The sequence below is a fragment of the Rhipicephalus microplus genome, chromosome X (genome assembly GCF_043290135.1).
Source record: "Rhipicephalus microplus isolate Deutch F79 chromosome X, USDA_Rmic, whole genome shotgun sequence".
Classification (NCBI taxonomy): Eukaryota; Metazoa; Arthropoda; class Arachnida; order Ixodida; family Ixodidae; genus Rhipicephalus; species Rhipicephalus microplus.
This window is the reverse complement of record NC_134710.1, coordinates 127300744-127324401: the sequence shown is the minus strand read 5'-3', so window position 1 is coordinate 127324401 and position 23658 is coordinate 127300744. Positions and strand designations below refer to the sequence as shown.

The window sequence follows — 23658 nt, the reverse complement described above, 5'->3', positions numbered from 1 at the left end:
TACTTCGACCACAGTTTAGAGGTACGATGTAGCCGCAAAACACCTATATACACATTATATATTATATAGCGAATAAGCTTAACAAAACTCGTTTCAAGTTTACCCTTATGAGCAAACATATCGCGACCACGGTGTTATCAACTGAGGTCAGAGAACATTTAGGTTTCGTTTATGTCGTCCATCTCAGCACGGCCACATGACTTCGTTGCTCAAGTTCCGCGAAATTTTCAAACATACGCATTGTGCTGTGATTGGCATGATACATGTGCAAGCATTGCCAGGTTCGGCGGTAAATGTTCTTTGAGTTAACTCGGTACTATGGTTTTGTGTTCGTAATGAAAATTTCTTTTCAGGTGCACCTTTCAACAAAATGAAATGCAAGGAGATAGTGGACGCAGCTAGTGAAGAAGCAGAAATGTACAAGAAATGCGGTGTTGTATGTATCCGTATGCTTAGTTATCTTACAGTTAGCAATATAAGCTAATATACGCTGTTGGACGGTGCTCGACTGGGCAAGTTGGCATTTCCCAGCTCCCCATTGTATTGCTGCAGCAACGCACGAACCACTGCGCCGAATTCTCTTTTCTCTCCAAGTTTCACTTAATTTAATAAACTAGTCACGTTCAAAAGCTTTTCTATATAACTTACGTCCTTGTCTCAAGGTCTCATTCAGGGGTACAGTGATCCAGGGCTGTCAAAGTGAGCGATGTGAAACAGCTTTTTGGGTCCACAATACACCCGAGTAAACTCAACGTCACCTAGCGAGGCCCACTCGGGGATCGGTCAGGCTCGCGCGGGTTCTCTGGATATGACCAGGATTTTAGAGCTGGGGTCCTGGGCCTTACTAAGCCATATCGTCATTTAATTCCTCTTAGTGGAAAGGAGAAAGAGGTGCAGAACATGCTCAAAGCCCGCATAACCATCACTAGTGCCACCACACTGGGATGTCCTAGCTTTGGGAACCGTTCCGCGTATACTCTGTATCAGACCACATTCCTTTACCTAAATTATTGACAAAGTCTGACTTGCCACTTTTATTTTTTCTGAACAACCTGCAAAATAATAAAGGATAAATTGTGAGCACAGTAATTGTTCCATTCCTTGAAGAAGCTGCACACTACTATACAGTACGTGTGTCGCACAAGTTTTACTTTAGTTGCATTTAACTCTGCATAACCATCATAATTCCCATGATATCATTGATGATTTGATAGGTGGGGTTTAACATCCCAAAACCACCATATGATTATGAGAGACGCCGTAGTGGAGGCCTCTGGAAATTTCAACCACCTAGGGTTCTTTTAACATGCACCCAAATCTGAGCCCACGGGTCTGCAGCATTTTTGCCTCCATCGAAAATTCAGTCGCCGAAGCCGGGATTCGATTCCGCAACCTGCGGGTCAGCAGCCGAGTACCTTAGCTACTAGACCACCGTGGCGGGGCATGATATCTTTGCCATGTTGACGAAATGGAAACGGTTGCATTAAATTTTTGTGCACTTTTTAAATGCATTATAAATGTTTCTTGTGAGGAACTATGCTTGTGTACTTTGAAATGAAGAATTATCATCGATATAAGTGCATCTTTCTCATCTGTAACAAGTTGTTTTCTCATATGAATCCTGCTTGGTAAAGTCACTATTTATATTTCAGCACGATCCAAGGTTCAGGCCACTCATGTATCAAATCTTCTTATATGGTTCTGTGACCAAATATTTATATCTGTATAAGTGATCAGTTGCCAATTGTCTACCGTATTTGAATATATCTTGAGCTCTGGACTAAATGGCAACTATAGTCTCAGAATTGGTGAGAAATGGTAGTGAGGCAATTGTGAGAGTAATAACAAATAAAACCCAGCTATTTTATCCCTCCAGTGCTCATTAAAACATGCTATTACAGCGGTTCCCTTTTCAGCATATAAAATGGTCATTCACCCATTGGTTAAATACGAAACCATTTTACTAACTTTCATTAATACGTACTATGCCCCGCCGCGGTGGTCTCAGCCGGGTTCAAATCCCGGCTGCGACGGCTGCATTTCCGATGGAGGCGGAAATGTCATAGGCCCGTGTGCTTAGACTTGGGTGCACGTTAAAGAACCCCAGGTGGTCGAAATTTTCGCAGCCCTCCACTACGGTGTCTCATAATCTTTCTATCATATGGTGGTTTTGGGACGTTAAACCCTACAAATCAATCAATCATTAATACACTACAAAAAAGGCAAGAGAAGGCTCCATAATTCATCTAACTTTTGATTGATTGATTTGGGGGGTTTAACGTCCCAAAACCACCATATGATTTTGAGAGACGCCGTAGTGGAGGGCTCCGGAAATTTTGACCACCTGGGGTTCTTTAACGTGCACCCAAATCTGAGCACACGGGCCTCGACATTTCCGCCTCCATCGGAAAAGCAGCCGCCGCAGCCGGGATATATGATTATGAGAGACGCCGTAGTGGAGGGCTCCGGAAATTTCGACCACCTGGGGTTCTTTAACGTGCACCCAAATCTGGGTACACGGGCCTACAACATTTCTGCCTCCATCGGAAAATTCATCTAACTTTTACGCTTGGACTTCAGCCCGTGAGTTGCTAGCATAAAGTGGCTCGCAGCCTCTTACACACCATGGTAGCATAGTATCTAAATTAGGGGCCTCAAACTCGCCTCACAGAGCGGGTCGAAGTCAAACAATTAACTCCCACAAAGCGGGGGCAGAGAAGAAGGTAAGAGCCGGAGGGGCGGATGAAAGAAAAAAAAGAGCCAGCACAATCGCTCTGTCTTTTGTGTCCTCTCAATTCTCTCTTGCTCTTGTGTTCTTTTGTGTGTTTGCTAGTAATATGGGAGCATTCAGTCATTACCAACAAATGCAGTTAATTGCCTTAAAAAACAATTTGAGAGGAAATGCTGTCATTTGAAAGAAAACTTTCCTGTTTGTGCAGGTCATTTCTCAAGAATATTTGGTGTCAGATTTAAAAACTTGTCGATGCCGATCTCCAAAATTACTCAAATCTGGACGCTGATTGTGAAATATAACTTTTGTTTCATGGTGATGCGTCACAACATGGTAAGCTGATGGGATGACACATGGAAACAATACCTTAAACCAGTTATGCATGTGTAGCCCACAAATGTACCTAATAAGAAATTTTCAAAAATGTGAGGTTTAAGACAGTATTGTGTGGGCTGTCGGCCGCAACCGAGAGTTTGAGACCACTGATCTAAAGCGTTGCACTGCAAAGCTCAAGGATGTAGGTTCGATTTCTGGTCATGGCAGCAGCATTTAATGGGGGCGAAATACAAGAACATGCATGTTCTTAAGTTAAGATACAAGTTAAACAACCCGAGGTGGCAAAACTCAACAATTCTTTTTTGGCCCCTTAATATTTTTTTTTGCTAACTCTTGTGAAAACAAAATATTGTGTCACCCTATCTAATTTGAATAGCATGAATGAGTTTTAGAGTGCATACCTTTACATAAAATTGTTGAAAAAGTTTAAATGTCAAGTTATGTGCCACTTTTATTTGCCTCGAGACAAGTTGCAATATATTAAAGGAAAGATTATACGTGCAATAATTGTTTCATTCCCTGAAGATGCTGTACTATGTACTATTCAGTGTGTTGTGCGAGTTTTACTACACTACACACTATTGAATTAGTCAGTAAGGCAATGCTATAATACTGCATTGCCGTGTACTTTCCAATTCAAAACCACCTAGGTCACTTGATTTCAGTTTGTGTTGATATAACTTCTCTGCTTTTTTTTTTCTTCTCTCCCTTTTTGAATCCACTAAGCTATGATTTCAAGATTGAACAAATAAACATAATGTTGGTGAGTGGATTTACAGGCAGTTCATTAATTCAATGATTGGTGCCCCTCACCAGGCTCAACTGAAAATTTTGGTTACTCGCTGAAAGTTGTAAGGCACTTTCGAAGAGCCCTCCTACTGAAATACTTTTTCAAATCAGTTAACTACTAGAGTAATGTTTCCATGCTGTATGGAGATGAGAACCACATTGCCTTGGGTGTAATCCACTAGTAGCATACTTTCCTTATGATCTTCCATGTGCCGAAGCCAAACCAAAATGTCATGTTTGTGTCTTGGGTCCCAGTGCAGTGAATTTTTGTGACGAGCAGTTTCCTTTTTTATTCTCTTCATGGTGCATTTTGCTGTGCATTTTGCTGTGCATTTTGCTGTGCATTTTGCATTGATTACCAAACTGAAGTTGCATGACATAATTAGTGGCATCCAAAGCAGTGCATGTGTGCATGCTTTTGACTCTCACTCGAAGCACAACTGTCTTGACAATAGCACGCACTTTCCTCTAATAAATTTCAACTGTTTTCACATTATGGAGCCCTTTGATATGTTGCAAAACCAATTGTAATCACCTGATTCTCACGTTCATGATAATGAGCCACACTTATTTAATTTAAAGCCCCTGAAACTTTATGAAGTAGCGACATACTTTGAAGAAAGTGCTCCTCCCTTTTCTTTCTCATTCGCCTTCTCTCATACTGATGCTGCTTTGCAATTAGCCAACTGGCATCATGTAAGAGTGCGCAGAGAGTTTATTCTTTTACAGTTGCTCTCGATCACCATCTTTAATCTGTATCTCTGCATACTGTCGAAGAGTGCATGTATCAAGTGCGTATGCAGTTGCTGCTTGATGAGCATTTTGTTGCAACATAAGTTGGGTTACAAATGCGACGGCGCTTTTCGTCATGGGTAGGTGCTGTGCTTGCGGAGGCCCACACAGATTTAGTGATGGCAAAAATATTCTCACGACACCGTCCTGTAGGTGCGACGAGTCACGAAGAAACACATGTGGCTGCACCAAATTGGAATGTAGAAATTCTAGAGCAAAATCTTTAATCTACAAGTATCTCAATGTAATTCGTTTTGTGGTTTGGACAATTGGCTGCATGTTATTACATATTAAAGGTTCAATTTCAATAAGCATGTCGTGTCTCTTGGATGCTCTAACACAGCATCTGCAGGATCTTCTCCTTGTATCAACCCACCGTCTGCTTTTGTGCACTTGACATTACACACACCAATTGATTCATAGCTGTGATCTTATTTCGTGGGGCCTAACAATAAAAAAAAATTAGGCTGCTTGCAATGATGGTGCAAGGCTTGACTAACAACAGAGCTGATGGCCACCCTATTACCTATTCAGGTGGGGCACAGACAGAATTAGCTTATTAAGCCACTATGACTTCACCAAACATGACTTAACTGGCACAAACACATTGAGCACAGATTAATCAATCGTTACTCAATCTGTGTTTGTCTTAATTTAGATTAAACTAATCTGTGTTAGTATATCGACCCACATCTAACTGGCTTGATCACGGAGAACCAAAATTTAGTTTCAATTTTCGGATTAGATCAAAATAGCTTAATCCGGTCTGGCTTTACCTTCAACCTGCCTTGGTGAACTTAACTTATTCTGGATTTCGTTAGTAATTATTCTGAATTAACCATTATTAAGTAGAAATAACCAGGGTTTGTTTCATTAGGCTTGGTTATGCTTTACTTGGTTGAACTGAGCTCAACTTGGCTATGCTCAACAGCTTAAATAGATGACCTAATTAGACTTGACTTAGTCTTAGCTTAATTAGACTTGGTCATGAGTCATAAAGTTCCCCGACACCAGCTCTCATGCTGTCTTCTCCCGTGTCTTTCATCTTTTGTGCTGTTTCAAAATGAATCCAGAACAACTATGACAAAGTGGCAGCAGGAGTGCGCCAGCACGTGTACAACAGTGAGAAAATTTGACCACTAAATGAAGACGCCTTACTCCACATGCTGGCAAGGCATGCAAAAAAATAGTAAAAAAAAAGAACAGGTTTCTTTGTTGGCCAGGAAGAAGTAGCTAGAAGTTGGGACAATGAAGACGCGTTGGTCTAGTCAGATGAAAACGTTCGGGAAGCCAACATTGTTGAAGGCACCCGGTCAAGCATCGACGCCTGAGTGACGTTGTAATATAGGTCAGTGAACTCACTCATGAGTCAACTCACTCTGACTCAGATCAAGCCGTGAGTCTGTGTGAGTCCGGTCGAAGGAAATTTTGGTGAGTGCGAGTGCGAGTGAGCTCAGCTCAGAAAAATTTTGGCGAGTCTGAGACAGAGGGAATCCACAGCGCAAAATATATTTCTTGGGTGAGTTTGAGTGAGTTCCACTTTCTCGTGCCGACCTAAGGTCCTATCTAGTCATCGTGAGCATTACTATCAATCTTACCTGAATTCACGTTTATAATCCCATCTATTCACATGTATTCTAAAGCATTGTTATTCATACACCATTTGAATATTGATTAATTATAGGCGTGAATTACGTTGAAAGGAGCCTTGTTCCCCACCAATTCTTGTAGAAGATGTCTTGATTATTATATTTTATGCTGTCACCTTTCGAAGAAAAATCACCTTATGGGTTTGTAAGCACTCAGAACTCGTTTTTGAAAATACTATGTCAAACGGCACCAAGAAGAGTAGTGACTACGTGAGATATTGGTGTTAAAGAGTACTGACACCATAGTCGGAGAAGCTAATTCTAGGCTGACGGAGTCGACTCACTCGGACTCACTCAGACCGAGATCGATCCATGAGTCTGAGTCTGAGTGATTGCTCGTAAGTAATGTCTTGGTGACCTGGCTGAACAAAATTTTTGTGAGTGTGAGTCCCAGTGACTCTGGCTGAGGAAACTTTTCGTGAGTTTGAGTCCAAGTGAGTCCAAAGCTCAAAATATATTTTACGAGTGAGTCTGAGTAAGCTCCACGTGTTTTGCCGACCTATGCATTGCAATGACATGTCTTCTACCCCGGTGCCCTGCAGATGTAGATTAATATGCGAGAACTCACCTGGCCCTTCTTTCCCAATAAGACCTGCAACACAACCACGACCACTGCTTTAAGTCCCAACGTGTGAGAATGTAATTTTTTTTGGACCGACATTTAAAGAGACTTTTCCTCATCATGGTGCTTGCTGTGCTTTTTATTTGTGTCGTTTGTGTATTTTTATGTCAGAAACGGGTTTCTGTGCTGTGCCAGTTGTGTCCTCTTCCTTGCTGCCCTAGAAAATGTTCATGACACCTTTCTATAAGCCTTCTCCGTAATCCTGCCTCGTAACATCATGCTTGACTTATTGCATTGCAAGCACTAGGCAATGTTTGATGCCATATAGGTATAGGTCAATCATGATAATGATAGTATTTATTCACTCTGCACAGCTTAACAGGTCTGCTGTAATAATTGAACCGACTAGTTTGCAGGAATGGAGGGCCACACACAAGAATTGAATTTCGATACTTTATAAATTCGAAACAGTTCTTTTGATAAAACATTTAGCTCGGTCTTGTGCCTTTTTTTTAATGAGTAGTCGCTTTTTACAGGTAATGGGGCTTTTTTCCTCTTCCTAGCTGACAGTAAAAAAGTGGATTATGTCCGACGAAGATTAGTGGCTTAGTCATTGGTAGACAGCAGCATTACAAGCTTTCGAGAACGCACGTGCCATTTCACAGCATGTACTGCTGTCGATGTTGATGCATTAAACTCATAATTGCACCGCTGCCCATCATCTGTGTGTCTGTGTGTGCTTAGTACAAACATTGGCAAGTGAGTGGTACTGAAGCTCTAACACCTTACTGAATCTTCGGAGTGGCTGTCACTCATACTTCGTGTGTCATAATGATACACCCTGCAAATTCACCGAGGAAGATCAACAAGTATTAACTAGGTTTCAGAGAATTGGCTGCAAACCATGACGTTTGCACTTAGTCTCAAACACGTTACTTACAATGATTCGCTACAGGACCAGGTGATATAGGCTCATTACAGAAGTTCTGTACTGAACTGTAGCGTTCATACTGTCGACTCCGATATGTGGGCTGCCATTACACTAGTTTAGACACTTTCACTGTGGAATAGTTATCACCACAGTATAACAGTGCAGTTAATATGTTCGTGTAACCCATCAAAGAGAATCATTGTGCTGCAAATAAACGCACTTCTAGCCAGACTGCAAGCATGAATGATATTAATGCACTGCCTGACCCAGCGCACATTAACTCTACTAAATGTCCTGTGCTTTATGCTGGAGCAGCAGGGCATGTTGCGCTACAATCAAAGAGGAGGCACGAAAGGGACAAGAAACGAAGAAGAGTGTGTCGCTACTCCACAAAGTTCCAAAGCTTCCAAAGCACAAAGCTTTTCAGGTACCCTTTAATGTGCTGTACATGTCTGCTTTGAACACAATGCATTCACGTAGGTTTTTTAAATATATAGAAACAAGGATAATGAAATCTATATTGTACATGATGACATTTGTGCATAAATGACTGTGCAAACAGTATCTTACCTTGCTTCCATTTTTCGAAAAAAAAAAAAATATTTCTCAAACCTATGGCCACTTTAACTTAGTTGAAACTCATTATTATATAAAACCCAAATTTTATGCCAAAAACCAGCAGTGATGTACAAGATGCTATTGTACGTTCCTTCCTCAGGATGGTGTCCTCGTTGAAAACATGTTCGACCTTCCTTATGTGAAACTGAATCAGGCTGGACCAGAATTGAATGCCTTCATGGCACTTGTCTGCACAGAAGTAAAAAAGATACTTCCTTCTTAGCCCGGTGGTGTACAAACACTTGCTGGAAATAATAAAAGTGCATTAGCTGTTGCAGCAGCCACAGGTAATTCCTATTCTTTGCATACTTGCCGGAACCAATATTGTGACTTCATAATATATTCAGTAATTGTTTTCTGCCTGAATTGTTTCCACTGTTATTGCATACTTATTTAGTGATACTAGTATAGCTATTTAATAAAATTTCTTTTAATCTGTCCAAACGATTTCCTCGTGGCTTGAAAAATACCATCTAACCATCCCATCATCCCATAAACAAGCAACCTTGTTTTCCCGTACGTTTCGTTTTGGCTACCATTGCTTTACGACATATTGACCCAATAGACAATACACCATGAAAAAAAAAAATTCTTTATAAAGTTAGCTATGCAGATGTGAAGCTGTCATTAAAGCTGTGCAGATAAAATTTTGTTGGTGAGAGAGCTTTTCAGGTTGATTTGTGTGAACAGACATAATCTCATTATTATTGGCAAACGTAGCTTAGAACATAAAATCATTCTTAAAGTGTGTGTCATGCAACTGAGTGCACAAAGCAGAACTTGGCTTGAATGTAAGCAAAAACAATTTGCATCGGGAGCCTCAACTTGTAAGATACGTAGTCTTTGTCATCTCTGGATGGCAAAGAGATCAAAAGTCCGGAGATTCGCAGCGTAGGTGGTCGCATGTCTTCAACGAAAAGCATCAATCTTAATCTACACTCATGTGGCCAGTTGTGTTTACATTCCAGCAGCTCTGGACCCACTTTTCTTGGTGCTCCCTGAAACTGAAAGTGAGACTGGGCACTATGAAAATGACTGGAAATAACCATCAAGCGCTGAAGAAATGCAAGCAGCCATCATAAGTGGGTCATAAATTACTTACTGTGAGAGAAAAACTGTGAACTATTCCACTCTCTTAACGTTGATGGTAACATGGCAGAGGCCAGCTAGATATCAAAGGCCAGGTTGTGAGTGGACTCCATAGTGTTCAACCCACTGTGCAGAGTCTGCCACTGCATGCTGATGACCACGCTGCAAGAAATGCACATTAAGCGATATTTGTTTACCATGCCCACCTATAAGACCACATTCTTTGCTTCACGATGTGTGCCAATTTCTTTTTCTTCATGAGTAGGCTTTGATAAAACACACAATGTGTGCAAGCCAGCTTTCTCATAAATCACGCCAACGCCAATTCTTTTAAGTTAGCTTCACTTCTTCGGCTGCTGACCCGCAGGGCGCGGGTTCGAATCCCGGCTGCGGCGGCTGCATTTCCGATGGAGGCGGAAATGTTGTAGGCCCGTGTGCTCAGATTTGGGTGCACGTTAAAGAACCCCAGGTGGTCTAAATTTCCGGAGCCCTCCACTACGGCGTCTCTCATAATCATATAGTGGTTTTGGGACGTTAAACCCCACATATCAATCATAGCTTCACTTCTGAAGATAGATGCATTGATGAAAAGACATAATCTTCCAAATACAATATGAAAATTTTTATTTGAATAGGATGGCCCTATAACCTTTTCTTAGAGTACGAAAAGGAGTGAAGCATGTTGGTTTGGTAATGATGCACATGGCATCTTCTTTCCACTTTTAAGCATAAGCGATTCAGTCTTTCACCATCATGTAGTCAGAATAAGAAGCATAAGAAACACAACAGCACACCACGTACAAGAAGTCAAATTTTCTTGGTTCTAGTTCCATCAGTAAGATAATGTATCTCAAGAAAGAGAAAGAATACAATCACTGTTTGTAACACGAAGCCAAAAGAAAAACCTTGAGGCTTTGTGCTACAAATGGGTGGTTGTCTTCTTTCCCTTTCTGAACCCTACTACCACCTTGTGGGCTTCCACAAAACTCGTTTGCAATAAAGTATCTCGATTTTTAAATATGCCTTCCTCGGTTAGCTAGCCCTGTCCTAGGAAACAGCAAACCAGGACACTATATACAATGTTAAGGTGTAAAATGCATGCAGACCTTATTGAACTGACCTCAACAACCTTGACAATCGCTTATTGCGATAGGATGTGTCTTTTCCTGTAAGAACTCAAGCATTCATACCAAGACCCTCTTTCATCTAAAACATTTGGCAAAGCATGTTTCTTTGTTTCTGCATATGGGTAAACAGGCCTTGTACGCGGAGGTGTAGGTCACATATGATTATTATAAACCCACCATAGGTGCCAAGAAATGGCAAGCGTTGGAATGGTAAAACAACAGAGCCATTACTACTACAATATACTACTGTTTGTCTAGGGTTTTTATCGTGGACATGGCAGTTCTTGGGACTTGTCTTGAGTTGTCCTGTGTCCTGTAACATAGAATATACTTGGACTTTTATAGCCATTCTGTGGGGGCAACCTTCCTCTATTTCATGGGATCGAATCCCGGCTTCGGCGGCTGCATTTCCGATGGAGGCGGAAATGTTGTAGGCCCGTGTGCTCAGATTTGGGTGCACGGTAAAGAACCCCAGGTGGTCGAAAGTTCCGAAGCCCTCCACTACGGCGTCTCTCATAACCATATGGTGGTTTTGGAACATTAAAACCCACAAATCAATCAAAACAAACCTTCCTCTGTCAGAAGTCTAGTACTGTACATTGTGTAGAATTCTCTATCTACAAGAAGGAAAGCCTCCACGTTTCTTAATTTCTAATCTTGCTTGAACCTCTGATCTCATGCACAAGACTGCATTGCTGAAAGACAAACCAGGAACCATGACTCTTTCCATATTCCTCTCACAACATCATACCTATTGTAATTCCACAGTGCCCTATCTTTTATCACCACTGCATTCCTGTTACCTTTAGTCCTTGCGTATATATTTTGTGTCCCCTTAGGTACTCGGTCCCATTGCTTATCCATACGCCCAGATATTTGTATTTATCTGTTACCTATACCGTGGCCTCCTGTATCCTAAGCTCACTCTTTTCACTTTCATTAAAAATTATGACTGCTGATTTTTTTTTTACTGAATCTGACATCTAACCTATCTTCCTCATTATCGCAGATGTTCATCAATCTCTGCAAATCTTCCTTGTTGTCGGCCATTAGCACTATATCAGCTGTGTACATCAATGCTGGTAGTGCCTGTTCAGTGAGCTTTCCTTGTTTGATGAAAGAGAAGTTGAAGTCAAGTCTACTCCCCTCTAATTTGGCCTCTAATCCTTGTAGGTACATCATGAATAACAAGGGTGACAGACGACATGCCTGCCTAAGCCCCCGTTTTATCTCTCTGGGCTTGGATACCTGTTTTTCCTATTTTATAACTACCTTGTTGCTTTTATAGATATCTTTCAAAAGATTAATGACTCCATCTTCCCACCCAATGTGTCCAGTATTCCTCACATGTCCTCTTGAATCACGCTATCGTGCCCTCCCTTGATATCCAAAAATGTCAGCCACAGGGGCCCGCGTTCCTTTTCTGCTATTTCGATGCACTGCGTCAGTGAGAACAGATTGCCTTCTAACCTCCTTCATTTTCGAAACCCATTCTGCAGTTCCCCCAGCATCCCTCATCCTCTATCCATGCCTGCAGTCTTTCCTTTGTAATTTGCATAACCAGCCTGTAGACCACTGATGTCATTGTTATAGGACAGTAGTTGTTCATGTCAGCTTTGTCCCCCTTTCCTTTATACATCATGCTCATCCTGCTAAGTTTCCATGCGTCGGGGACTTCACCACTGATTATTATTTTGCTCGCTGCCTCTCTTAAAGTCTGCTTAGACTTGGGACCCAATGTCTTTATCAGCATAACTGGGATGCCATCCGGGCCTGTTGATGTACTACTAGAAACCCTCTTCTCAGCCCTTTCACACTCTCGTTGTGAAAATGGCGCCACTGCACCACTTGATCCATCCTTGTCTATTAAGGTGCATAGGGCACTTTGTTGAAATTTCTCTGTCACCCTTGTTCTTATATATTCAATAGCTTCGTCCCCTTTTAGCCTAGCACCTTGAGCTGTTGTTATAAACCTCTGCTCTAGGCTCGTCTCATTTCTTAGGGAGTTTAGATGGTTCGAAAATTTTGCAGCTGCCTTTCTATCTTTCTCATGTACTTCTGCCAGCCACTGAGCCCCCTTTCTTCTAATTTTTTCATTGATCAGAAGAGATGCTTCCCTTCTACAGCTTAGAAAGATGTCCCTTTTTTTTTCAACATCATCTGTTGGTTCACCCCGCTGCTTAGCACGTCTTTGTTCCCTAGAGGCTTCCTGACGTTTTGCTATGGCTCTCTTAACTTCCCGATCCCACCAACTTTTGTGCTTGTGTCTCTTTTTCTCGGGGCGACTTGTCACGTGCCTTTGCAAGCTCCAGCTGAGTCTAATTAGATTCGTATACGTCCACACTGTTTTGTTATCCTCAGTGATTACTTTCTCAATTTGTTTAGTAGTTATTTCTATTTGCCCTTCCGTATAAAAATTCCCCTTTAGTTTCTCATCTTGTCTCCTTCGCATTTTCATTGCTCCTCCAAAACTGAGCTTGATACGTTAGTGATCAATACCCATGTTATTTGTCTTTCACACTTTTCAGTAATGTTACAAATGATCAAACCATGCCTTTCACACATATTCATGATCATTTTGCCTGTTGGGTCAGTTTACCCATCTATATCTCTTATGTGTGCATTCATATTTCCCAGTATAATTATCTTGCACTCTCCTCCTAATTCCTCAATGTCATTTGTTATACACTCTACCATTGCTTGGTTTCCATCTCTGGCCTTTGCTCCCATTCACAAGTACACCAAGCCCTGTCGGGGTGCTCTAGTGGCTAAGGTACCTGGCTGCTGACCCACAGGTCGAGGGAGCGAGTCCCGGCTGTGGCAGCTGCATTTCCGATGGAGGCAGAAATGTTGTAGGCTCGTGTGCTCAGATTTGGGTGCACGTTAAGGAACCCCAGGTGATCGAAATTTTCGGAGCCCTCCACTACGGCGTCTCTCATAACCATATGGTGGTTTTGGGACGTTAAACTCCACATATCTATTACTCAACAAGTACACCAAACTAAGGAGTATCATATCTGCCCAGCTACTTTCCCTCTTAACCATAAATGTTTCGTGCATCCATGCTTGACTCTTTGCCAACACATACATTTATGTATAAATGCCCCAATTCCACCTCCCTTTTGCTGCCTTCTGTTCTATTGCAATATTCCCATACGAGGTCCAGATTGCAAGGTGGTTGCTCCATGTCCCGAAGATGTGTCTCCACAACCCCATATACCATCAGCTCATCAGCTCCTGCTGCCTTAACTGCTCCTCTATCTCTTCCCACTTTAACCTATTCCTGCCACCCTGCATGTTAATATAACCTACGTCTGACATAGCTTGGCCCTTGTGCTTACGTCGATTTCTTCTCCCACGGACTCCGTGTGGCTTGAATATTTGGGCCCCTTTAGAACCGTCTTTGGCTACACTGTTGGCCTCAGGGTCCTCCTAAAAAAGCTGTGGATTGACTCCTGCCCGTCGCGCCACTGTAATGAATGTCATATTGTGCAAAGGGGCGAGCGCCGGGCTCATACACCTGGTACACGTCTTGTTTCACATCTTGGTTCACGCTAGTGACCTCAATGTTCCCTGGTTGTACAGTGTACTAACAGGGCGGTGCGCTTAGTGCATGGAGGAAGAGTAACTTAGTGACGTCTTAACGTTAACTTTACTCTTTTGCTAGATGGTGCCAGTATGGTGCCAGCCTGTTGAGCGCTGACAAAACGACAATATTATTCAACAACAACCTGTAGTTTTTAAAAACACTTTTAAAAAGTTTCACATTGTTTAACTGCTGGTAATTTTTGGCTGAAGTAAACAAAGCTTGTTTAAAAGCAAGAGTGAGGTCAAGAGAAAACTGAGGTGATTGCGATCTAAAAATTATTTTGCTGTTTATTTTACTTACTTTTTGCTACTCCACAAGTTTGCACATGTAACCACATTTTTGAGATATTAATTTTGCCTGTAGTCGATTTTGTTTACTCTCGTTAGTTCTATTTTGTTGTGAATGTATAACCTATGTATTTCCTCTTTCACTTGTCCTGACACACAAGTTTTTTTACGTAACTAAATTTTCCCTCCCGTACTTGTTTGAAGTGCTTGATCTGTCTATTAATACATTTCATAATTGTTTTCTTTGTGTATGAACTCGCTTTGTGTCAGTTTATAATAAATAAGAATGTTCTATATGAATATATTGTCTTTGGCTATTTTTGGGTTACTAATGGGCCTGAACTTGGCAAGTTGCTCTCCGAGCACCTGGCGACCCTGCGTCAGGCTCATTTTGTTTTTGCTATTAAGTACTAAACTGGTAGGTGTTCTGTGGTACTACCATATTCTAGTACACTATACTTCTGTAGCGTCATGTGCCAGTGATTTCCTAGTATCGTGAAGTCTATATTTCCCTTTTGCTGCTTCGATATGGGTGCGTTATCTAATTTTAAACGGGTGCAACAGTGGGAAACGTTTACACCCCGCTGGCTCTTTTACGACACACGATGGCAGAACCCATTCCAGTCCGCCAAGATGATCTCCGATGTGTTGCAGGGTGAACACAAGCTGATATGTTCTCCCACAAGCGACTGCAGGGACCACGTTGTGGTGATGAACTGCAGCGAAATCGCCATGCCTTGGTACGAGTGGAAGTACCGCATGTATTTCCACGACACACGGATTGCTGGCGGGCGCTCCTGGACACCAGCATGGCAAGTGCAGGACAAGGACGCGACAAAGGTTCTTTGGAAGGCTGTGTACAGGGCACTGCCAGGCGACCTGAACAGGCAAATCCGGATGGCCAGGTTGCACCTGTTCCCAGACGACAAGGTGCCTCGCGAAATCATGGACAACATCTCGGGTCAACTGAGGCAGCTCCGGCGTGCACCTGTGTGGGTCGATTGAAGGGACGGTCGCTTCCGCAATGTCAGCAGCGATAGATAAGGCCATGCCGATGATTATGGAACGGCTTTTCAACACCTTTGCTGAAGGTCTGACCGAGATGCTCGCCGCCAGGTTAAACAACCTTATTCCCTCTTTCGCTGCACACACTGTCACGGTCCAGGGTGAAGCTGAGCATCTCGAGAATGAACAAAATAATCAGCGTCAAGAAGATGTTACCCCTGAAACGCTCATCAGCGCTCAGTCGCCGACCCCTGTGGGGCCCAGTGGGTCGTTAGGTGACATGAGGCTTGGTAATATCATTCATAAACGACGCAATGCTCCATTGTCTCCAACCAGTTTGCCAATGTCGAAACCAAAAAAAGTTATTACTAATGCCAACAACCAGCAGGACGTTTTGCGTTCTGCAGTCGAGTCAACTATATTAAGCCCATCATAGCGCCTGTAAAAGTTCTCCAGTGGAATTGTCGTTCCGTATCTTCAGCTTACATAGATCTTATTTATCTCATACAGCAAACAAATTCTAATATAATTTTACTTCAAGAGTCTTGGCTATCAGTAAACCAAACATTTACTCTGAAATATTTTCGAACTTTTAGATTGGATCGGCCAGGTAGAGGGGGTGGATTATTGGCCCTAATATCTTCAAAAACGTGTCATCATGTTACTGTAACTTTTGAACATATTTGTCCGGATTGTGAATTGTTAGGAATAGATTGTTTGTTACCTGACTCCAACAGAATTACAGTGATTAATGCGTACATCCGAATGGAGTAAGACGCACAGATCACCTAGATTGTGTTATCAAGAATTCTTTGTTAAATTCAATTTTATTGGCTGGGGATTTTAACTCGCATCACACTTCTTGGGGGTTTAAAACAGATGGCTGTGGCAAAAGATTGTGGAATTTGTTGCAGGATAATAATTTAGCTGTCATAACTCTGGACAAGTTACCTTTGTACGTGGGATAAGCTCATCAACATTAGACCTAACATTTTCGTGTGGCCAGTTTATGATTTCATCGTGGGAACGTTTGATAATGGGACGAGTAGTGATTATGTACCGATTACCTTTGAAATAATGCTACCACAACTTACCTCTGCTATCCGGCAACAACGGTTCACCAACTATAAAATTTATAAAACTGTTTTAAACTCCGCGCTCTCGTCATTGAGAGGACGCGTCGGACAGCAACGAGCTGCTTCAGTAGTAGCGTGTCTAAGTGACTCTGTCCAGCCGGCAGAGTTTTCTGTTAAGTACGGCAGCACACCGTCAAATTCAGCTTGGTGGAATGAAGATTGTACGCTTGCGTATAGGCGACGTAAAGCTGCTTAGAAACGTTTACGCCACAATTATACTCCGAAAAATTAGGTTGACTATAAATTCCATGCAGCGCTGTTTTAAACGTACCGTTGCCATAGCTAAAGATAAAACACAATTGTGACTTACATTCCCGTTTATCCAAACCTGATAAAAGATCTGCCCTGTACAGGTTTCTACGAAACAAAAAATCGACGCAGGTACCAGCATATTCGCATTCAGTAGCCCTGTCTCCTAAAGAGACAACAGATTTGTTAGAGGGCATTGCGAAAGGACTTTAAGCGAGTTTCGCTTCGTCATGCTTGAGACCTGTGACATTCAAAAGCGCAACCTCAGACTTTCGGGAAGTCACTATGGCAGAACTGGCAGATGTCATACTAACTGTAAAGCACTCAGCTCCCGGTCCAGATCAGATTACAAACTCTATGATTAAATTGATATTTGATTCCCATCCCAATGAGCTTTTGAATATTGTTAACTGCTCCTTACAGTACACATGGATTCCAAGCACATGGAAAATTGCTGAAGTTATGTTGCTGCAAAAAAAATCCAAGCCTCGGATATGTCCTGGATAACATTCGGCTAATTTCGCTTACTTCAAACCTGGTTAAAATAATTGAAAGAATTCTTCATAGAAGGCTCAGTGAATTCATCGCTCGTCAGGACATCCTTTCACCAAGGCAAGTAGGATTTAGACAGGGGCGCTCTATATGGTCGGCTCATGTTGATTTGGAAAGCCGAATTCGCCTTGCAAAAGTATCTGGTGGGCTTTCTGCATTAGTCACGTTAGATATCGCAAAAGCCTACGATAGTGTGGAACACAGTACATGAATTTCAAGATTAGTGGACTGTGAGGTGCCCAAGTACATTATATGTTGGGTTCAGGAGTTTCTCTTTCAGAGACAATTCTTTTGTTGCCACGAGGGAATTACTTCTGCCTCATATAAGCAAACAAGAGGTGTTCCGCAAGGATCAGTCCTGTCACCTCTTTTATTTAATATATTATTATCATCCCTTCCCGTTCATAAAAATGTTCCTCTTTACGTCTACGTCAATGATATTGCTTTTTTCTTGTCATCCCGAGATATCAATAGTTTGTATCAAATCTTACAGTCATATTTGAGTGAGCTTGAGGTATGTGCTTGGCGGGCTGTCTTTTTCACTTAATGTTAGCAAATGTGCTCTGCTTGTATTCCCTCTATCCGTTCCCATATTTCTTTCACTGCATTATCGAAATGATCCGATTCCACAAGTAACAGCGCTAAAATATCTTGGCATTGTTTACGTGGACAATTTAAATTGGCAGCAACAAATAGAAACAAACACCCGTAAAGCAGAAAGCGCCCTAGGATTGCTACGCCAGTTTTGCAATAAGAATTCAGGGATGCGCAGGGATACGTTACTTATGATCTACAAACTTTACGTAATCCCAATTCTGGAGTTTGGTTTTCCAAAAGTGCTGAGTACAAATTAAGACCTCTTATATTGCTAGAAAGGCAAGCTCTGCGGCTGTGTCTTGGGCTACCTAGGTGTGTCGCGAATAGCGCGCTTTATTTGGAAGCTAGAATCATTCCACTTGATGCTAGACTTCGACAGCCTACTGTGCAAAGATTCTTAAAACTTTACGATGTGCCCCTCTTCTGTTCACAGACAGTTTTCATCAAACATCTTTCAGCACCCGTGGTTTTGTTATCAAAGACCCCAAGTCATTTTCGTCGAGTCTCTGCTATCAAATCTTCACGTTTCCCTCCAGCATTTAACTCCCCAAACCCAATGCTCGGTGCTAGTTGACTTAACTTTTGATGATATTTTTCCGAAAAATGCCAAGTTACTTGCAAAGCATGTTCTGGAGGGCCTCCTTCAAGACCATCTCAGTCATTTTTCTAAATACGTAGTAATTTCGATGGATGCAATGCAAAATCTTCAGAAAGCTGGAGTAGGTATTTTTTCTAAACAGCTTAATTGGTCTTTTGCGCTCCGATTGCCTGACTTCACACCAATTTATCTCGCAGAATTCCTGGCTATTACATTGGCTCTTTGAAAACTAATTTATCAGCAATCAAAAGCTATTACTATTTCGGATTCATTGTCTGTATGTACACATCTAACGTCCGCAAAGCAGTCTCCTCTTCTCAGGATATTTTGGTCTCTCGTACCGCATAGCCTATCAGAAGTTCGGTTTATTTGGCTCCCCGGGCATGCTGGAATTGTACTAAATGATATTGCTGATTTACTTGTTTCGGCATCTTTAAATTTCCCGGTGGTGCTAGTAGCCTCACAGTTTTTCCTTTATTACTGCCGAACGATTCAAACACCTGTTAATCTTAATTATCAACGAAACGTCTCTCCTACAATCTGAAGAATTTCGGCACTTGCAATTCACATGGAACAGCGCAATTGCCTTTCCCATCAATCTGAGGTGACCCTCACAAGCTTTCGCTGTAGAGTTCCTCGGTTGAATTTTTTTCTCAACAAATCAAGATTTTCATTTACTAACCTATGTGCAGTTTGCAATTAACCGGAAACAATAGATCACTTTCTTCTCATATGTCGCCGCTTCGCCTCGCTACGACGAATAATTCTTGAAAGACCGATTGGTATGCTCGAATTGCCAGTCAATACATCCACCCTATTATCATTTGGAGCCAGTCAGTTGGGTGTGGGCCGCAGTGCTATTCTGTCAGCGCTACATAAATTCATTCAGGCAACCGGAAAGGATACGCTGTAGTGGTACTGCCCGATATATCCGATTCTTTCTCGCCCTTCCTCATTTTTGGTAATTTGTTTTATATATTCTTGTTTATCACATTCTTTTGCACTTTTTTCACGTTTTTTTAAAGGAACATTATTATTGTTCCTATCTAATTTCTCTTTCTTTTTTTTTTAGCAAGCGTTGTAAAAAACGATCAATTATGAGGTACAGTGTGGCCAATCCCCCATGTGGGTATGAGCCAAGATATCCTAGGCGACAAGACAAGACAAGCAGCAACGCCAACGCCCGGCTCTCTCGGCTCGTGCTTTGGTTCGTTGCTGTGCCGATTGCTGGAGGGTTCTTCACGGTTTTGTCGATGTCTTCTATCGGCTAATAAACCTCTTCATATTTGGTGGAAGGTGCTGTTAATACCCGTTGCTACACCCTGGAGCTGCGAAGCCACACGCTACTGCCTGCCATGACTGACAACGCCACTACATCTGCGCCTTCGCCCCAGTTCAACTGCCCTGGCCATCCTAGGCTACGGGACCAAAAGGTTTTCAGCGGTGCGGATGGGACCGGCATCGAAGACTGGCTGGAGCATTACGAACTGGTGAGCGCCAACAATAAGTGGGATGAAGCCGACAAGCTGGGCCACGTCATACTTTATCTAACTGGCGTCGCCGAATTGTGGTTTAACAACCACAAACACAACATCCCCACATGGAGTGTCTTCAAGACGTCATGTGCTGAAGTGTTCGGTCGGCCAGCTGTCCGCAAGCAGCGGGCAGAACAGCGCTTGGGCATCCGCTCTCAGCAGACTGGCGAAAACTTTACCAGCTATATTGAGGATGTCGTCGACGTGCGAATGACATCATGCCCGAATCTGACAAGGTCAAACGCATTCTGAAGGGCATCGACGACGGCGCATTTCAAATGCTCTTGGCAAGAAATCCAAGACAGTTTCCAAAGTCGTCAGCTTATGTCAGAGCTACGACGAGTTGAAGAAGCTATGCACTCTGACTCGGCAGCCTCAGCATGATGGTGAGTCATTGTCCAGTTTCGACACCCTGCCTGACAATTTAACGTTGCTTCAGCAAGTTCGAGCCTTCGTCCGTGAGGAAGTTGCCCGCCAACTTTCCCTAGTGCCCTTCACTCACGAGACCACCACCCATCTACCTGCCCCCCTTCGCACAGCTATTTCGGAAGAGGTTGCCCAAGCTGTTCCTCTTGCGCACCACGAGCCGCCTCTATCCAGCCGTGTTCACTGCCAGCGTGTCGCGCAGCCGGTAGGCCCTCCTGTCGCCTATCCGCCAACCGTGAGCCTGTGGCCGCACCTCTAACGTATGCAGCGCAGCCTGTGGCTCCTCCTGACGCCTGTTTGCAAGAGATGCAGCCTGTAGCAGCGCCGTTCACATATACAGACGCTGTGCGTAGGCTTCCGCAACCACCCTACACCTCGCGCTCACAGCCCACACACCCGGCTGCTTATACTGCACCTTGGGCAGCACCACCAGTCGCCAATCCTTGGAGGACCGACCAATAACCGACCGATATGCTACGCATGCTTCACTCCCGAACACGTTGCCCGCTACTGCCGCCGTCGACCTCAGATGTTCGGCGACTATGTCCGATCGTCGCAACTCGGCAGCCAACCCTTTGCGCAATACGGGCCGGTCTCGTCACCTCGCTATGCCCCTCCCAACGACCCCGACTTCGTGACGCTGCGCGCACCTTCTCCTCGTCGGCGATTGCCCTCCCCCATGCGTCGCCGGCCCAGACCTTCTGACCAGAAAAACTAAGCACCGCAGTTCAAGAGGCAAGAACTGCGCCACTTTCGAACTGTTTAAGCCCTCGCCCCTCTCCTGCTAACGTGGTCGCAGTAACTGTTGAAGGTTATTGTACTTTCTCCCTTGTGGATACTGGCGCCGCCATTTCTGTTATTGCCGCTAATGTCTGCCGTGTATTACGTAAAGTCATGACGCCGCTTTCGGGACTGTCACTCCACGCCGCAAGTGCACAGCAAGTAACGCCTCTGGCAGCCTGCACTGCAAGAGTGTCCATCGAAGGCATTGTTTACAATGTGGAGTTTATTGTCCTCGCTGCCTGTTCGCCGGCCCAGACCTTCTGACCAGGAAAACTAAGCACCGCAGTTCAAGAGGCAACAACTGCGCCATTTTCGAACTGTCTAAGCCCTCGCCCCTCTCCTGCTAACGTGGTCGCAGTAACTGTTGAAGGTTATTGTACTTTCTCCCTTGTGGACACTGGCGCCGCCGTTTCTGTTATTGCCGCTAATGTCTGCCGTGTATTACGTAAAGTCACGACGCCGCTTTCGGGACTGTCACTTCACGCCGCAAGTGTACAGCAAGTAACGCCTCTCGCAGCCTGCACTGCAAGAGTGTCCATCGAAGGCATTGTTTATATTGTGGAGTTTATTGTCCTCGCTGTCTGTTCGCATGACGTCATCCTCGGATGGGACTTCCTATCCCTCCATAATGCCGTCATCGACTGCGCACGCGCTGAAGTTGAGTTTTCACCCTTTCGTGATGTCCCATTACTTGACGCTCTTCATCGGCCGCCGAAGTTGTTCGTGCATGAAGATACCGATATGCCACCTGAAAATTTCGCACTTGTTCCAGTTTCATGCAACGCCTACACTGACGCTACAGTCTTTTTCATGTCTTCTGATATCTTCACGAGTCGTCGAGCTCTGCTGCTGCCTTTCGCAACAATTGACCTTGCCGCCGGAAGAAGCAATATGTTCATGCTCAACCCGCTTTCCACACCTGTCACTTTGCTTGTGGGGGAATGTCTCGGCCGCATGTAAAATCTCCACCCTTCGTCTTTGGTTGATGTTCCGGATGACTACTGCGACCACCCAAAATCACTGTCGGCCCTCGAGGAGTCGTCCAAGGATAAGTTTTCCAGCGCCATCGCCGACACCTTCACTCCCACCGAACATGCCGACCTGCTTGATCTTCTGCATAAGTTCCGAAATTCTTCCGATGTATCGGAACCTCAACTAGGCCGCACGTCGCAAGTCAAGCATCATGTCGACACCGGCCTACACCAGCCACTGCATCAAAGACCATACCGTGTCTCCACTGAAGAGCACCGCGTCATCAACCATCAAGTCGAAGATATGCTTCGTAGAGACGTCATTCGACCATCTCACAGTCCCTGGGCGTCTCCTGTCGTCCTGGTGCGTAAGAAAGACGGATCTATCCGATTTTGCGTGGACTTTCGTCAATTGAATAAGATAACCCGCAAGGACGTATATCCTTTGCCGCGCATTGATGACACCATTGACACCCTTCACGGAGCCGAATTCTTCTCGTCGCTAGATTTGCGGTCTGGCTACTGTCAAGTTTCAATGGCTGAAGCCGATCGCCAAAAAACTGCATTTATTACACCTGACGGACTATACGAGTTTAACGGCATGCCCTTTGGGCTTTGTAACGCGTCCGCCACGTTTGAACAACTTATGGATAATATGCTATGTGGCCTCAAGTAGAATATGTGCGCCTGTGCTACCTCGACGATGTCGTAGTTTTCTCGCCAACTTTCCTACGCACCTCCTTCGCCTCAGGCACGCTTTCACTTGTCTGACCAACGCTGGCCTGCAGCTTAACCTGAAAAATTGTCGCTTCGCTGCACGCCAGCTCGTCATCCTAGGCCACATCGTGTCGAAGCACGGCGTATTTATTACCTGACCCAGGAAAACTTCGAGCAGTCGCAGAATTTCCCAAGCCGACGATCATGAAGGAACTTCGCAGTTTTGTAGGCCTATGCTCTTATTTCCGGCGCTTTGTTTGCAATTTTGCATCCATCATGTCACCATTAACCCAGCTTCTTCGCGGTGACGTGAACCTCTCCTCCTGGTCCCCTGCATGTGACGTGGCCTTCACTACTCTGCGCCGTCTGCTCACCTCCCTACCTATTCTTCGCCACTTCGACCCAACGGCTCCTAGTGAAGTGCACATCGACGTCAGCAGTGTCGGGCTAGGCGCTGTCCTCCTTCAACGAAAGCCCGGCTATTCAGAATACGTTGTAGCTTACGCTAGCCGCACTATGACGAAAGCCAAAACTAATTACAGCGTGACAGAAAAAGAGTGTTTGGCTTTGGTGTGGACGCTTGGAAAGT

The 23658-nt window shown here is 43.8% G+C and overlaps 2 protein-coding genes across 5 annotated transcripts; both read left to right on the top strand.

Moving 5' to 3' along the window:
• The first annotated feature begins 98 nt into the window (after nt 1-98).
• On the top strand, nt 99-14800 carry LOC119185834 (uncharacterized protein F13E9.13, mitochondrial-like). 4 transcript variants are annotated; one of them, XM_075877666.1, is made up of 4 exons: nt 99-281; nt 354-436; nt 2940-3064; nt 8509-14800. In XM_075877666.1, exons 1-3 carry the CDS (start codon nt 197-199, stop codon nt 3018-3020), a joined length of 249 nt encoding a protein of 82 aa, XP_075733781.1. In that variant the 5' UTR covers nt 99-196; the 3' UTR covers nt 3021-3064; nt 8509-14800. The 4 variants fall into 4 exon arrangements, with proteins under 4 accessions (XP_075733781.1, XP_075733779.1, XP_075733778.1 ...); XM_075877665.1 differs by having other exon boundaries at nt 155-289; XM_075877664.1 differs by lacking the exon at nt 2940-3064.
• Nucleotides 14801-14925: 125 nt separating this feature from the next.
• On the top strand, nt 14926-16233 carry LOC119185832 (large ribosomal subunit protein uL13m-like). Its single transcript, XM_037434696.2, has one exon. The coding sequence runs from the start codon at nt 15029-15031 to the stop codon at nt 15503-15505; it is 477 nt and encodes a 158-aa protein (XP_037290593.2). The 5' UTR covers nt 14926-15028; the 3' UTR covers nt 15506-16233.
• The last annotated feature ends 7425 nt before the right edge of the window (nt 16234-23658 follow it).